The sequence below is a fragment of the Ornithorhynchus anatinus genome, chromosome 12 (genome assembly GCF_004115215.2).
Source record: "Ornithorhynchus anatinus isolate Pmale09 chromosome 12, mOrnAna1.pri.v4, whole genome shotgun sequence".
Classification (NCBI taxonomy): Eukaryota; Metazoa; Chordata; class Mammalia; order Monotremata; family Ornithorhynchidae; genus Ornithorhynchus; species Ornithorhynchus anatinus.
The window spans coordinates 60,021,483-60,038,497 of NC_041739.1; the positions used below are offsets into that span (position 1 = coordinate 60,021,483).

Consider the following 17,015-nt stretch of genomic DNA (forward strand, 5'->3'; position numbering starts at 1 on the left):
CTCAGGCCCAGAGGGAAGTGCAGAAGAAGAGGGCGTGGGGGAAGATAGATTAGGGGATTGGGGGAGTGGCCAGGCACTGGTCTTTCCAGCTGGGCTCCTCACTGGGCCCAGCTCCTCATGGCTCTTTCCCTGCCCCAGGTCACCCTTCCTGGGCTAAGAGGAGGACAGGCGCTCACCCCTCCTCAAGGCCCATTCAGCAACACAAGCAGTCTCCTCTCCTGCCGCAAACAGGATGGGGAGAGACCAGCCCTGGGTCGGCCCGCTACCTCAGTGTCCCATCCGGACAGGGCCCAGGCCAGCGGAAGACGCCGCACCCGTGCTTGAGACCAGAACCCCAGAGCCACCCAGTGAGTCCCCGCAGCCGGCCCTGCTCCACACATCTATGAGCCACGTCACTGACACACAGCCTCCGCTTGCCTCTTTGCCACCTTTATTGGACGTGGAACACCCCCTGTACAGAACTAGAATTCGGCCCCAGCAGAAGGTGTCCTGTCCGCAGGCCAAGCCCCCCGCCTCCCGGGCACCAAGGCGACAAGCATGCGGGTTCAAAGTGCTGCGGCGGCAGACGTCGTGTAAGGCCATGCACGGGAAACACCACTTCCCAACAGGAGAGACTTTCTAGGCACTGTCTTCTCTTCAAGCCACCCGGGGAGACAGGTGATAGATGGGCGGGGCCGGCCCGACACGGGGCCGGGGAGGGGGTGGCTTTAAGGCAACCGTGTGTCAAGGAAACCCCACAACCCTCAGGGATGGCAGCCAGGCTTATATGGACGCTACGCGTGTGGAAAGGGTAGGAGGCTCCCTCCCTGCTCTATCCAACCCCAGCCTAGAGCAGACCCCGCTGTTTCTACCAGGTGGTGCCTGGCTCTGGTGGACCTACTCACCAGGGTGGGGGCATCCGCTCCCCGAGCTAGGAGGGGTTGTTGGGGCGGGGGGGGAAGGGAAATCTGTTCCAGGGAATGGGGGTCACATTCCCACGGCTGTGAGAACCAGCCTCCAGCCTTGCCCTACCCAGAGCTCCGACAGACCCTTTCGGAAACCTCCCACCCCCACCCCCACCCCTATGGAAGCAGGCACCCAGGGTGCCAGCTGGCTTGTAGCGGGAACAAACAGAGCAAGTGGACTGCTCGGCGGCCTCGGGATCGACCCGCTACCTTCTACGCCTGTGGAATGTCGGACGACGCGCAGACACTGGACCCCTAAGGAAGACGTTATCGGACTCAACTCCCCCCAACCCCCTCGCCCCCGCTGTGACCGGCCGGGCAGAGCGGCAGATCTCCGCCCGCTCCGAACACGGGGGCTCCTGTACTCCCCCCTTCAGTTCTCTTCCTTCATGCTGCACAGGGGGTCCACGAGCTGGTTGTGCACATGCATCAGGCCTGGTGGGAGACAAAGACCGGCAGATGAGGCCACGGACAGCGGACGGGAACCGGGAGCTGGGAGGGAAGGTGCGATTGGCCAGCACGGGTCCCCGGAGGAACACCAGTAGCCCGATGGTGTGGAGAGCCGCTCGGCCTGGGACCGAGCCCGGCCCCACCTCCTCCACCCTGCTGCCTTCTCTGCCAGGCCCCTCCGGTGACCCTACGCCAGGGCTCTTGGGAGGAAGGCCATAAACACACATAAACCCAGGTGCAATTACAAATATCACCCGAGTTGTTTCAAACTGAAAAGGACCCCGAGGCAGTAGCCGGTGCCGCGGAGCAGCCGACCCGCCCGGCCTCCGTTCTGGGGCGGCATGAGAGCAGGGCACCCTCTCTACTCTCACACACACCCACGCACACACCATCTCCAACCGACCCCTCATCGAACCTCCCAGAACGTCCCCCCATCCCTGCACCTGGGCCCCGCATCACTCTCACCTTTGAAGTACTTGACCGTCTTGACCCGGAGCTCCAGCGTGGCATCCTCATCGCACACGAAGATGGTGCGGGGGTGCTGCTGGAATGCCGACACCGTCCACATGTGGCTGACGCCTTCCTCGATGGCCTTGTACAGCGCAAACGCCTTGTGGGCGCCCGTGATCAGGATGACCACCTGTGAGACGGCGTGGCCGGGCAGAGCCAGGGGAGTGACCGTGACCAACAGTCACAAGAACCACTCTCCACATCTGTGGAACTCCAGGCATTCCCCACGGCAGGAGCCGAAGCAGCCATCCTTCTTCCCCCAACCCCACTCCCCAACAGCAGGTCACGACCGGCCACAGTTCCCAGGCCCCAGACATTTACCTCCCTGGCATCCATCACCGTCCCCACGCCGACTGTCAGGGCCATGGTCGGCACTTTCGCTAAGTCTCCATCGAAATATTTGGCATTTGCCAAAATGGTGTCCATCGCCAACGTCTTTAGCCTTGTCCGTGACACCAAACTAGACCCTGGCTCGTTGAAGGCAATGTGGCCATCGGGCCCGATGCCTTCCCAGGCAGAGACACAGAAAACCATGGAGTGACAGAGTCAGGGAGAGTCAAAGAGGCACACACACACATTTTCAGCAAGCCTGACCTGGGCCAGTCCCCAGCCTCCTCCACCCATCCGAGATGCTAGGGTGCCACCCAGCTTCAGGGCGGTCTGAGTCCAGACGTACTCCAAGGAGCCATGGCGTATTCACAACCTCCTGTGGCACTTGAGGACGTACCTTAAAAGATCCAAGCCTTCAGCACCAACTCACATACATATCCCCTTTCCCTTCTTCCCCGACCTGTAATATAGTTTACGATCTGTCTCCACACTTTTCCAGAAACTCTTAGAGGGCAGGGATCATGTCTACTCACTCCGATGGACTAACCTAAGTGCTAAACGCAGTGGTTTGCACACAGCAAGTGCTCAATAAAACACCATTGGTTGATTAATTGATCTTGTCTCTATTGCTCAAAATTAAGGAGAGAGACGACCACCACTCAGTGATAGGTTGGATTAGTAAAGGTGGGAGATGAACAATGTGCCTGACATTCAGCCCTTCTGTGGCAAATTTTTATATCTTCCATTTCCGTAACCTCTGCAAAATACAAAATCTATCCACGACCGGAGGTCCCTAAAACCGAGAGCATTTGCTTGACAGTAAAGAGCCAGAGAAAGGGTAGGAGAAGAAATTCTCTCTGAGAATAATCCTCAAGGCTACACAGTCATCCTAGAATGGGTCACCGGAGGAGAGGCAGGGATGGAGGTGAGAAATGGAGAGATGAAGTTAAGGTGAGTTAGGGGTATTGATGGTCCATGCTGGGTCACTGGATGGGAAGTGTCAGGGACGGAGTAATTGGTCCATGGATGTGGGTGTTCAGGAGGGTAACCAGCACCCGATCCTCCCCAGGGGCTGGCGCCTGGCACCCCATTGGAACAGGCCTGGGCAAGATGGGCTGTGGGGCTGACCCATGTTAGGGGGTGGGAGGTGATGTCTCGAGTTCTAATTCAGATCTGAAAGGAGAAGCAACTTTTTCCAGCATCGGCCCCACAGTGATCTTAGAGTCAGGTCCTGAGCCACTGAATCATCGGGTTATAATAATAATAAAATACTTGTGGTATTTGTTAAACACTTATTCTGGGTCAAGCACATCCTGGGGGTTGGGGGAGATTCAATATAATCGGGACAGACACGGTCGCTGTCCCACACGGGGCTCGCAGCCCGAAGGGGAGGGAGACCAGGTATTGAATCCCCATTATACAGATGACAAAACTGAAGCCCAAAACCATCCAGCAGACAAGTGGCCGAGCCAAGATGAGAACCTGGGTGCTCTGACTCCCAGGTCTGTGCTCTTTCCATTAGAGTCAGCAGACAGAAAGCATGCCGCCTCTCAGTCGGGTCACTGTCCCAGGAGGTCGGGGCCAGGGCGTTTGGAAAAGAGATGGGGGAGATCAAGCCGACCCAGACCCCACTGGCCCTCACCCACTGCGGGCCCAACGGCGGGGCCACCCAGCTCACCTCCCATGAAGAGGTCGATCCCCCCGGCCTCCTGGATCTTCCTCTCGAAGGCGTCACACTCAGCCTGCGGGTCGGGGGCGTTCCCGTCCAGGATGTGGGCATGGCTGGGCTCCATGTCGATGTGCTTGAAGAAGTTGTTCCACATGTACGAGTGGTAGCTCTCTGGGTGGCTCCTCGGCAGGCCTGGGATAGGCAGAGGTCAGTGCCCGGGTCCTGTCCCAGAGACCCAGCCTCCCCCTCCCCGCTGCCTCCCTACATCATCGGTCTTGAGCCAGGAATGCCATGGGCCAGGGAGCCCGCAAGCCTCCGGCATGGCGGCGGCCGGAGGGCAGGGATCAAGTCTCTGCCCTGAACAGAGCCACCCAAGTTCTAGGGAGTCAGTACAGGCAGGGCTCTGCCACCCACAGGTGCTCCATCCCCAACCAAGCCCAGGGGCGCATCAGGGGCACCAGGGGGCTAGAAGTGGTAGGACACCAGCCAGCCTAGGGACAACCACTGAGGGCTCACATTCAGGTTCCAGTTTGCACCTTGAACCTCACCTCATTTTGTTCATTTGTATTTTTTAAACGCTTAGTTTGTGAAGGGTATTCTACTAAGCGCTTGGGAGGCTACAGTATAACAATAAGCAGACACATTCCCTGCCCATAACAAACTTACAGTCTAGAGACGAGTTTACCACGAAAATACTGCAATGATGATGCTAAAAATAACAATTTTGGCATTTTAAAGGGCTTATTCGGGTGTAAGTCCTAGGATATCCAACTGGACACAGTCCCTCTCCCACAAGAGGCTCCCAGTCTTCCTTATCCCCATTTTACAGATGAGGAGTGACTTGCCGAAGCCACTCAGAGAAGTGCAACGCGGCGCCATGCAACAGGCCAATGGCAAGGCTGGGACTCAGACCTGGATCTCCTAACTCCTAATCCCATGCTTGTGGCCTCATGCTTTAATATATGAAGTAGATTTCTTCTTAGAGATTGCACTACCCTAACAGACTAAGCAATAGTTGCAGTAGGTAGCACGTCCTACTACTTTTCCAAAGGTTCTGGAATGGATCCTAATTAGTAACTGGACAGTTTGAGGGAAAATATTCCCCATCCCAGAACCCCATTTTCCTGGGACAGAACTCCAGGGAACCTACGGGTTTGTCTGTAAGAGATCCCGTGCCCGGCCCAGCGGGGTTGGAAGCAGGCGGACAGAAATTCCTCCACCTTCAACAGGTGGGAGAGGAGCACAGATGCCAATGACAGCAAAGACAGTGATTAGACAACGGAGAGAAACTCAGATGGCTGAGGGGAATGCTGTGAATGCTGTGGTAGAAGCCAATCAGGGAGGGCCTCCTGGAGAAGGGGGTTTGCAGGAGGAAAGGGATGCCCACCCATCGGGGACTCCGGGGAGGGAAAAAGAGGAAGCGACAGGTGAGAGAGGGGAGTTGGCAGCAAGATTCAGTTGGGAGGGTTCCTCGGGATGAGCGAAGAGTTGGAGCTGGGGGCTGGCTAGGGTATCGTGGATACTCCCAGCATGCACTGGGGGCTCCAGGGGTGGCCGGGACTTACCCACGTACTCGTCCATGTTAAAGGTCTTGACGTATCTGAAGGAGAGGACTCCCATCTTGTGGTACTCGATGAGCTTTTTGTAGCATCCCAGTGGCGTGCTCCCTGGAATGAAGGACGGTGGGTTTCCTGGGTTCATTCCGAGATTTGCTCCCGCTGCCAGCCGCTGGTTTGGCCCATTCTTGGGAGCACAGTTTCCATGAATCCCCTCCAATCTCCCCATGGTTATAGAGCACATTCTATGTGGTTCCCACCCAACCCCTACCCCACGCCCAGCCCTCTGTTTGGCCAGATACGGCCCAGCAGACTCTCGAGCGGCCATTCCCGGTGGACACTCACTAGCATGGTCCCTGCGCCCTGGGCACCACTCTCAACTCAGGTACAGCTGCGCCATTATAGCATTCTCCTTTTAACACACTTTGGCTATTGCCACCATTTTTTGTGGCTCTCTCATTGTGAGATGAGGCTGCCAGGTTTCCTCTCCTCTCCAACTGTTGCAGTCCCGAGAAGGAGGGCTCCCCCTCTGAGATGAGACTGCTGGGTTTCTCCTCGTCCCCCATTGTTGCGATCCTGTGTGGGAGGGCTTCCCACTTCCAGGAACTGGGTCTGGCTACTTGGCTTCACATGGTTATCTCAGACGGCCAGTTTTGCAGTTCTCTACTGCTTTGCTTTCCACTAATATTGTCCTGGGGGTTCACTGACCCCCATTCTGACTGGAGAACTAGACTTCCTCTAGTACTCTTTCACTCAATGCTCTATTTTCTCAGAACCAAGTAAGAGCGACGGGATGGAGCAGAGGGGCCTGGGGGCCACTCCTCCCTACCCTCCATGGTTTAGAAGAGACTCAACACCAAGATCCCTGAAAAGAAGGGGAGGGACCAGGAGAGGCGAACCCCCAGGCTATGGAAGGAAGGGGTGAAGTAAGGAGGTGCTGCCCAGACTCAGGGCCACCCTCCGACACCGGCCACTTCCCCATGCCCTCTATCCAGTGGTGCTCCGTAGCTGCCGTGACCACCGCTGCCGGCACCCGGAGGGAGGAAACCTTCCAGCATCGGATGGACCCCGGTTTGCCCCCCCTTCGGAGACCCCGCCTCACCTGTGGGCAGCCCCAGCGTGAAGTACCTGTCCGGCCCAGGCTTGAACTGCACTATGCGGTTGCAGATGTACTTGGCGGCCCACTCGCTGGCCAGCTCGTAGTTATCCAGGATCACCAGTCTCATGGTGGGGCGTGGGGAAGATCCCAGAGACCAAAGGCAAACCTGCAAGGAGCCACAGAGAGGCAACCGAGCTGAGTGGTGTACATTCAGGGAATGCCAGACACGAGGCTGGCCGTGGCATGGAACCAGGTGCTCGAGCGCGTCCCCCTACAGATCCGACTCCTACATTTACACCGGCCACTCAGAAGCCTCCCCTCCCTCCCGCCCCATATGATCCTTCAGGACCTTGCCTGGGAAACACTTCCGCACTAAGACTCGCAGCTCTCCCAGGCCCTGTACGAGAATGGCCCGGTGGAGGAGGGGCTCCTATCTAGAAGGCCTGCGGCCGCCTTCCCCCTTCTAATGGGCCGTAGGCCCTTTGTTGGCATCCACCATCGGTCTGTGAGCACCTGACACAAAAGGATACTTTCTGTGTGAAACAAAATGGATAAAAGTTTCAATGGAAATCAAAAAGCAAACTCCAGGACCAAACTGAGCTGAGAAAATCCAGGGCTCTGTAGACCCACAGGCAAGGGGCCCATGCTGGGTCACTGGAGGGGAGTCAGGGAGGGAGAGGGCAGAGTCAGGGGTCCTGGATGGTCCAGCCTTGGTCACTGGGGGAGAGTCAAGGATGGAGAGGGGAGAGCTGGGGTGTTGGAGGGTCTGTGCTGGGTCATTGGGGGAGAGTCAGGGATGGAGGGGGAAAAGCCGTGATCCTGGATGGTCCAGGCTGGGTCTCTGGGGGAAGAGTCAGGGGTGTTGTATGGTCTGTCCCTGACCATGAGGATGGGTGCCCTGGAGGGCAACCAGCATAGGCTTCCTCCATGCATCCTGGTGCCCATCAGGGACAAAGTTCCGGACTGGACAAGGCGTAGTTGGGTGGCAGTTCCCACTGAGCTGCCCCACGCCTCAAATGTGACTGGGCATGGGCATGAGAGGAGGTATGATTTTATTTGGCTTGCTGAAGAATGTTCGGTCCATCTTTCCCCGCCTCGGAAGAACCTCCAGTGGTTGCCCATCCACCTCTGCATTAAACAGAAACTCCTTTCCATTAGGAAAGCATTCCATTAAAGCACTCAACCACCTCACCTCACTGCTTTCCTAGTACAACCCAGCCTGCACACTTTGCTCCTCTAATGTCAACCTACTCACTTTATCTCCATCTCATCTATCCCGCTGCCGACCTCTCGCCTGGAACACCCTCCTTCTTCATATCCATCAATCATTCTCCACTTCTTCAAAGACTTATTGAAAGCACATCTCCTCCAAGAGGCCTTCCTCTCCTAAGTCCTCATATCCTCTTCTCCCACCCCCTTCTTGCACTTGGATTTGTAGCCAAATGTGCACCCTTTATTTACCTCTCAGTCCCATGGCACGTCTGCACATACCCATAATTTATTTATATTACTGTCTCCACCTCTAGACTGTAAACTCCTTGTGGGCATGGAACATGCCTATCCACTCTGTTATAAAAATGTACTCTCCCAAGCATTTAGTACAGTGCTCTTCATACAGTAAGCGCTCAAAAAATACGACTACTTGATTGCCTGCGGACTGAGAAATATCTGGGAGGAAGATGACAGATGAGGTCAAGCCGGGGCTGGTTGGACACCAGGGAGGCAGGGGAGGTGATGAGGATAGGGTGAGTGTATGTATGTGTACATGCATGCATGTGCACTTGTGCGTGTGTGCATGTGTATGTGTGTGTGTGTGTGTGTGTGTGTGTGTGTGTGTGTGTGGAGGCATGTGAGGCAGGAAGAAGGAGAGGACAGGCAGTGGAGGAGCAAGGCCTGGTGGAAAGAGCCCGGGTTTGGGAGTCAGAGGGAGTCTGAGTGGCCCGGAGGGTGGCTCCGCCACTTGTCAGCTGTGGGACTTTGGGCAACTCACTTAACTTCTCTGTGCCTCAGTTCCCTCATCTGTAAAAAGGGGATTAAGACTGTGAGCCCCACGTGGGACAACCTGATTACCTTGTATCCCTCCCCCCAGCACTTAGAACAGTGCTTGGCACATAGTAAGCGCTTAACAAATGCCATCATCATTATTATTATTATTATAGAGAAGCAGCATGGCTAGGTGGAAAGAGCCCGGGCTTGGGAGTCGGAGGTCATGGGTTCTAATACCGGCTCCGCCGCTTGCCAGTTGTGTGACTTTGGGCATCACAACCTGTCTGTGCCTCAGTTCCCTCATCTGTAAAATGGGGATTAAAAACTGTGAGCCCCACGTGGGACAACCTGATCACCTTGTATCCCCGCAGGGTTTAGAACAGTGCTTCGCACATAGTAAGTGCTTAACAAATACCACCATTATTATTATTATTATTATCTGCTTGCTGGGCAGCTTAGGCAAATCACTTCTCTGTTTCCTGTTTCCTCAACTGTCAAATGGGGATTTAGATTGAGTCTCATGGACTGCGTCCAACATGATTGATCTGTATGTACCCCAGCGCTTAGTACAGAGAAGCAGCGTGGCTCCGCGGAAAGAGCCCGGGCTTGGGAGTCAGAGGTCATGGGTTCGAATGCCTGCTCTGCCACCTCTCAGCTGTGTGACTGCGGGCAAGTCACTTCACTTCTCTGTGCCTCAGTTCCCCCCTTCTGCAAAATGGAGATTCAGACTGTGAGCCTCTCGTGGGACAACCGCATTCCCCTGTATCTACCCCAGCGCTTGGAACAACGCTCTGCACAGAGCGCTTAACAAATATCAACATTATTAATATCACTACAGTGCCTGAGTCCTCTTAAGCGCTTAATAAAGTCCTCCCTCTTAGAACAGAACTTGATACACGGTAAGCGCTTGAGAAAAATGATAATAATAATGCAGGGACTGGCAGCTTGGGGGGGGGGGAAGGGGAGGGAAAGGAGGGAGGGGCGGGGGGGAGGCTGGGGCCCGGCTGCCCGCCGTCGCCCGCCCCGGGGACTCACCGCCGGGGGTCCTGGGGGTCCCGGGGGTCCCGGGGGTCCGGGAGGGTCCGGGAGGGTCCGGGGGAAAGGACCGGAGCAGCCTTCGGGTGCAGGACAGGGCGCGGCGACGGTCGGAAGGGGGCGCCCGCGGGAGCGACGACCTCCCAACTCAAACCGCGCATGCGCACTCTCCGGGAGCGGCCACCAATGAACGCTCGACTCCGAGGGGGAGGGGCGGGGCCATGCTAAGGGGGCGTGGCCACGAAACGGGGCGGGGTCAATGAGGTGGGCGGGGCCTGGGGAGCCGCGCTCGTCACGGCGGCCTCCGTGACGCTTCAATAAAAAATAAAATAATAATAATGTTGGTATTTGTTAAGCGCTGACTATGTGCAGAGCGCTGTTCTAAGCGCCGGGGGAGAGACAGGGTCATCCGGTTGTCCCCCGTGAGGCTCCCAGTCTTCATCCCCGTTTTACAGATGAGGTCACTGAGGCCCAGAGAATAATCATGTTGGTATTTCTTAGGCGCTGACGATGTGCAGAGCACTGTGCTAAGCGCTGGGGGAGAGACAGGGGAATGAGGTGGTCCCACGTGAGGCTCACAGTCTTCATCCCCCTTTTACAGATGAGGGAACTGAGGCACCGAGAAGTGAAGTAATGTTGGTATTTGTTAAGCGCTTACTATGTGCCGAGCACTGTTCTAAGCGCTGGGGTAGACATAGGGGAATCAGGTTGTCCCACGTGGGGCTCACAGTCTTCATCCCCATTTTCCAGATGAGGGAACTGAGGCACAGAGAAGTTAAGTGACCTGCCCACAGTCACACAGCCGACAAGTGGCAGAGCTGGGATTCGAACTCATGAGCCCTGACTCCAAAGCCCGTGCTCTTTCCACTGAGCCATGCTGCTTCTCAAGCAGTGAAGTGACTTGCCCACAGTCACTCAGCCGACAAGGGGCAGAGGAGGGATTCGAACCCATGACCTCTGACTCCCAAGCCCGGGCGCTTTCCACTGAGCCACGCTGATTCATTCATTAGTATTTATTGAGCGCTTACTAAGTGCAGAGCACTGTGCTAAACGCTTGGAATGTACAATTTGGCAACAGATAGAGACAATCCCGGTCCAAATAAAAAATGATGGCATCTGTTAAGGGCTTACTGTGTGCGAAGCTCTGTTCTAAGCGCTGGGGGTGGATACAAGGTCCTCAGGTTGCCCCACGTGGGGCTCACACTCTTCATCCCTCTTTTAGAGAAGCAGCATGGCTCAGTGGTAAGAGCCCAGGCTGGGAAGTCAGAGATCGTGGGTTCTAATCCTGCGTCTGCCACTTGCCAGCTGTGTGATTTTGGGCAAGTCCCTTCACTTCCCTGGGCTTCAGTGACCTCATCTGGAAAATGGGGGTGAATACTACTACTACTAATAATAATGTTGGTATTTGTTAAGCACTTACTATGTGCAGAGCACTGTTCTAAGCACTGGAGTCGATACAGGGTCATCAGGTTGTCCCAAGTGAAGCTCACAGTTAATCCCCATTTTACAGATGAGGGAACTGAGGCACAGAGAAGTTTAGTGACTTGCCCACAGTCACACAGCTGACAAGTGGCAAAACTGGGATTCGAACCCATGACTTCTGCCTCCCAAGCCCGTGCTCTTTCCACTGAGCCACGGTACTTCTCTAAAACTGTGAGCCCTACTTGAGACAACCTGATCACCTCGTATCCCCCAGCGCTTAGAACAGTGCTTCGCATACAGTAAGCGCTTAACAAATACCACAATTTATTTATTTATTTTATTTATTCATCCCCCCTTTAGAGAACAGCGTGGCTCAGTGGAAAGAGCGCAGGCTTGGGAGTCAGAGGTCACAGGTTCTAATGCCGGTCCGCCACTAGTCAGCTGTGTGACCTTGGGCAAGACAATTCACTTCTCTGTGCCTCAGTTACCTCGTCTGTAAAATGGGAATAAAGGCTGTGAGCCCTATGTGGGACAACCTGATGATCTTGTTTCTACCCCAGCGCTTAGAGCAGTGCTTGGCACATAGTAAGCGCTTAACAAATACCATCGTTATTATTATTAGAGATGAGGGAACCATGAGAAGCAGCGTGGCTCAGTGGAAAGAGCACGGGCTTTGGAGTCAGGGCTCATGAGTTCGAATCCCAGCTCTGCCACTTGTCAGCTGTGTGACTGTGGGCAAGTCACTTAACTTCTCGGTGCCTCAGTTCCCTCATCTGTAAAATGGGGATTAAGACTGTGAGCCCCACGTGGGACAACCTGATTCCCCTGTGTCTACCCCAGCGCTTAGAACAGTGCTCGGCACATAGTAAGCGCTTAATAATTACCAACAAAAAAAAAAAAAAAGGGAACCGAGGCCCAGGGAAGTGAAGTGAGTTTCCCAAAGTCATACAGCTGACCAGGGGCGGAGCCGGGATTAGAACCTACGACCTCTGACTCCCCAGACCCGGGCTCTTTCCAGTGAGTCACGGTGCTTCTCAAAAGGGCCTGTGGCTGTTGAGGCAGGGAACCCTCTGCGTCTACACTCCAGGATTCCCTTCGCCCGGACTTAGCTAGCCTCTCCCAAAGTAGCAGGGCTAGGAGCAATATGATTGAATGAATGAATAGTAGTGGGAGGAGGAGCAGCAGCAGCCATAGGTAGCAGTGGGTTCTAATCCCGGCTCCACCACTTGTCTGCTGTGTGACCTTGGGCAAGTCACTTAACTCCCTCTGCCTCGGTTACCTCATCTGTAAATTGGGATTTAAGACTGTGAAGCCCCATGTGGGACATGGACTGCATCCAAACTGATCAGCTCGTATCCACCCTGGCTCTTAGTACAGTGCCCGGTACATAGTAAGCACTTGAGAAATCCCATATAGAGAGATACATATATATACACATACATACACATATTACTTGTTCTTTTTGTTCTGGTTTGCTTTGTTGTCTGTCTCCCCCGTTTAGACTGTGAGCCTGCTATTGGGCAGGGATTGTCTCTATCTGTTGCCGAATTGTACATTCCAAGCGCTTACTACAGTACTCTGCAAATAGTAAGTGCTCAATAAATACTATTGAATGAATGAATGAATACGTATGTACACTTATATACGTATATATGTATATATACTCTCCCTCCTTTAGACTGTGAGCCCCCTGAGGGATAAGGACTGTGTTCCATCTGATTATGGTGTCTCTAACCCAATGCTCAGGACATAACCTGGCACATAGATATGGTCAATAATTACCACTATTATTAATAATCAGTCAATCAGTGGTATTTATTGAGTACTTACTATGTTCAGGGCACTGTACTTAAACGCTGGGGAGAGTACAATACAACAGAATTAGCAGAAAATTTCCCTACCGTAATGAGCTAATGATAGTAATCACATTTAATGGGCACCTACTAAATGTAATTCACTAAACCAAGTTCCTGGGAAGAACAACAGAAGCCCACGATATGTTCCCTGTCCACGAGGAACTCCCAGTCTAATGGGGGAGCCAGTTACAGAAGTATTCAGAGCAGTGGAATGGAGCTCACTTGTCCAGTAGGAAACAGGATGTGGTTTACTGTCTGAACAAACCATTTTGGATTTGAGATTCTGAATTTGACTCTGACAGGACTGAGACTACGAGGATTTGTTCAGAGATTGGTGTGTGGATCTAAAAGCTGCAGCCATATGTACAGAGCACTATACTGGTTGCCTTCTGCATGAAAAACACTCTACTGATGGTCTAATGTTTGCAGATAACTTTACTGAGCATGTATTGTGGGCAGAGCACTGTCCTGGGCTCCTATTGCATGTGAAGTACTGTGCTGGGCCCTTACTCTGTACAGAGAAGTGTCCCTGGCACATAGTGTGGGCCAAACACTGTACTGGGCACCCGAGGACAGCCCTGCAGGCTGTCTGGGTGGGCGGGCTAGGGCTCTGGCCCAGGATGGAGTCGATCGGTATCTATGCCGCTATGCTATTGTTCAGCCTTTTGAGTCAGTCGATGCCACATTTATCCACTCTTAAAGGAACTAATTGTTCTACATTCAAAACCTCTTGTGGGAGACTCAAAAAGACCCCTACATTTCTCCATATTGAATTCCATACATCACAAGCTTCCCCCACTTAGACAAATACTTAAACCAATTTGCTCTGCACAGAGGCTAAATCTTCCTCCCTGATTACCAACCATTGCAGCCCTTAGTAGCCAAGTGACCTTGTGGAGTAATTAGCACTCTATCTTGTTTATTCTGTTTGCAATAAAGAAATTCCGACTTCTTTGTGTACCTCATAAGCATTGAGTAATGAGGTAATTTAGGCAGAGAGCTTTAATAAGGGCCTGTCTTCTTCCATGCGGGGCGTCAGTTTATTGGATGTTAATAGCCCTGGGAAGGACAGTAAATGCCTTTTCTCTCTCAGTGGGATGGGCCCAGAGCCTGGACTCAGCATCCCTGGGCCCTAGGTAGGGCTGAGGAGAGCAGTTGGGGTGTACTAGGTCCTGGAGGACTGCTGGGAGGGCCATCGGGGCAGTAGTCCCAGGCTGTAGATCCTGGGGCCCCCCCACAGCCTCTGAGTGTGCAAGATCCCCGGCCAATAGCTGGCCGGGAGAGAACGATCTTTGCCCGCATCTCCTGCCACCCTGTCCCTCCCCTCCCCTTCCTCTGTCTCACCCCAGCTTTCTGTCGCTGGAAGCTTCCTTCCTAATCAATCAATCATATTTACTGAGCGCTTACTGTACGCAAAGCACTGTACTAAGCACTTGGGAGAGTGCAATATAACAGAGTTGGTGGACACGCTCCCTCCTCACAACGAACTTACAGTCTAGAGGAACAATGGAAGAGGAAGCCGTCGCCGAGGATGCCCACCGAGAGAGCCCTCTTCCTGAAGACTCCACATCTTCCCAATGGCAGAAGGCCCAGCCAGGATTCAGACAAGAGGGGAACCCCAGAAGCAGAAATTCTCTCTGGACACTCCCATGTCCCCAGCTGGAAGGTGCAGGACATTGCAGAGTACTGTGTACCTAATGGCTGTGGATCAGATCGGACTCATATCACTCAGCAGGAGAAATGTCTTGGGTGGCACAGTCATTTGCAAGGCCACACATTGATGGGCATGAAAAGTCCCTCCATCATCCCCGGGCTCCAACTTAGCAAAACTCATTAATTCGGATCCCACAGATCCAGAATTTACAGTTCATACCTAGCACTGGCCTCCTACTTCCTCCCTTTGACCACCTGACACCTGCCCCAGAAAGCAGTGTCCCTCATGGAGCCCGGAAAAGCAGACGAAAGCATAAGGGGGGTCCAGTACAGTGCTCTGCAAAGAGCAGGTGCCGAATATAGCACCAGGCACACCAGGTACCCATCACAGCACTCTGCACATTGTAGGTAGTGTTACCAAGTGGAAAGAGCCTAGGTCTGGGAGTCAGGAGACCTGAGTTCTAATCCCTGCTCTTCACCTGACATGTTGTATGTTGTATGACTTTGGAAAAGTCACCAGGCCCCTCTGGGACTCCACTTCCTCATCCATAAAATGGGGATCTGATCCCTGACCTGTATCCCTCTTAGACTGTGAGCCCCAGGTCGGGTAGGGACTGTGTGTGGTCTGATGGTCTGATTACCACCCTCCTGCCCGGCTCCTTTGGCTGAGCATGGTGCTTGGCAATACTGAGTGCTTAATCAACACCATCATCATTGTTATTATTATCTACAGCGTCCAGCACAGCAGTGTGCACCCGGAGGGCCCTAAGAATCCTGAAGTTGGCAGAACAGAATCCACCCCAGTCTCCAACGGGGTTTCCCTTCCTGATCTCCATGGGGGCCCCGGCAGGGGTGGGGGACGAAGGGGGGTGAGCAACTTTGGAGCGAGACCAGGGGCTGGACTGACACCAGTCCAGTCTGTGAGGACAGAATGGCTCTGGACTTCGTGGAGAGGATAGACCCCCTAGGCAGGCCTGGTCAGCAGGGAAGCAGCCCAGAGGCCCTGTGGTGGGAGAGAAGACCCTTGGGTCCCTGAGGCTCCTGAAGCGGCCAAGGGGGGCTCGGGGAACTGGGGGACCTCAGGGGACCTTCCACCCGAGTTGCCCCGGCCGGGCGTTTCTCCGGGGGTGGGGGACACGGGGCCGCTGGACGTCTGCACCCTGTCCTGCCTGGGCCGGGGAGCACGGCAGGGAAGGGCTGGTCATCAGGCAGGGAGGGGCTCCTGGAGGCGGGAGCGCGAAGGGCCAAGGACAGCCAGGGAGTGAGCTCGGGAGGAGCAAGAGGAGGGGGCAGAGGATTTGGGGGCAGAGAGCTGGCTACCATGGCAACGGGCACTCTGCTGTCTGCTGGTGCTGCATGTTGCGGGTCCGGACGCTGTGAGGCAGCGTTACACCAGGCAGCAGGAGAACCGGCCGTCACTCAGCCCCCAGGTTGGGCTTGGACGGGAGCAAGGCCCTTTAGGCGGTCCGAGCTCTCAGAGGTCGCTCCTCCTCCCCCCGAGCGGTGGGGACATTCGCCAGCCCTGGAAACGGTGCCCCTGCCCCACCACAAACTGGCTGGGCCCAGAGCGCCACACTGACCAATGCCCATATGGAGGGCGGGCTGGGTGGTTAAGGCTGGACCATCCAAGTGGAGCCTCTGCTTTTCCCAGGGAAATCGCCCATCCCAGACTCCGGGTGGGGAGTAGGAGGGTTCGGGGGTCTTGGCGCTGGAGCTTCAGGGATGTGCCTGTAAGCAGGGGTATAGGGGGCATGGGGTGGGGGGGATCTTCTCTGGGGGCTGGCAGCTCACCAGAGAGGAACTTTCTCTGCCCATAGCAGAAATCCAGTATAGGGTCTTGCACGCAGTGTGTGCGCCAGGACAGGCTTTGGAACCCGGAAAGCACCCAGGCAGGACTCTAGGGGGAGGGAAGGAGAGAGGGAGGAAAGGAGGGAAAGATGAGAGAGGGAAAGAGAAAGGGAGAGGAAGTAGGATAGAAGGCTGGGCATCCCCTTGGATTCCATGTTTGTCCTGGGAACTGAAAGGTCGGTGCAATAATGGCAACAGAACGAGGTAGATTTTTGAAACTTGTTCTACTGAGTTCATTTTCTTTTGAACAAACCCATTCAGAGGCCCAGAGTGGAGGTATCAGATTCCCCAAAAAACTGCCAGTCGCTAGCCCTAAGCTCATTGCAGACCCGGTAATCTCACTCCGGGACCAAAATCACACGTTAAAAACTTTCACTTACACCCTCTGTTTTCCCAACAGTGGAAATATCTGGCTTCAGGAGCTGGAACCTGGGAACCTAGGTTCTAATCCTGGCCCTGTTGGAGTCTTGGGCAGGGAAGCTTTCTGAATGAAGAAACTCCCAGATGCCCTGTCCCCTACCCAGTCTGGAGAGCCACTAGTGACTCTCCAAGTCCTCTGCCCTCCAAGCCACTGTACTGTGTGCTAGGAAAAGGGGAGGGCCATATAGTCCTAAAGAAGACATTTGGGATCCAAGGGATCCAGAATGGCCTGGGGAG

General features: G+C 54.5%; 1 protein-coding gene across 1 annotated transcript; it reads right to left on the minus strand.

Annotated features, from left to right (window-relative positions):
• Positions 1-413: 413 nt before the first annotated feature.
• On the minus strand, positions 414-9,707 carry GNPDA2 (glucosamine-6-phosphate deaminase 2). The gene is made up of 7 exons (XM_029076809.2): positions 9,580-9,707; positions 6,562-6,724; positions 5,469-5,570; positions 3,913-4,095; positions 2,226-2,410; positions 1,860-2,034; positions 414-1,379 (listed from the first exon to the last, which is right to left on the minus strand). Exons 2-7 carry the CDS (start codon positions 6,683-6,685, stop codon positions 1,318-1,320), a joined length of 831 nt encoding a protein of 276 aa, XP_028932642.1. The 5' UTR covers positions 6,686-6,724; positions 9,580-9,707; the 3' UTR covers positions 414-1,317.
• Positions 9,708-17,015: the final 7,308 nt, after the last annotated feature.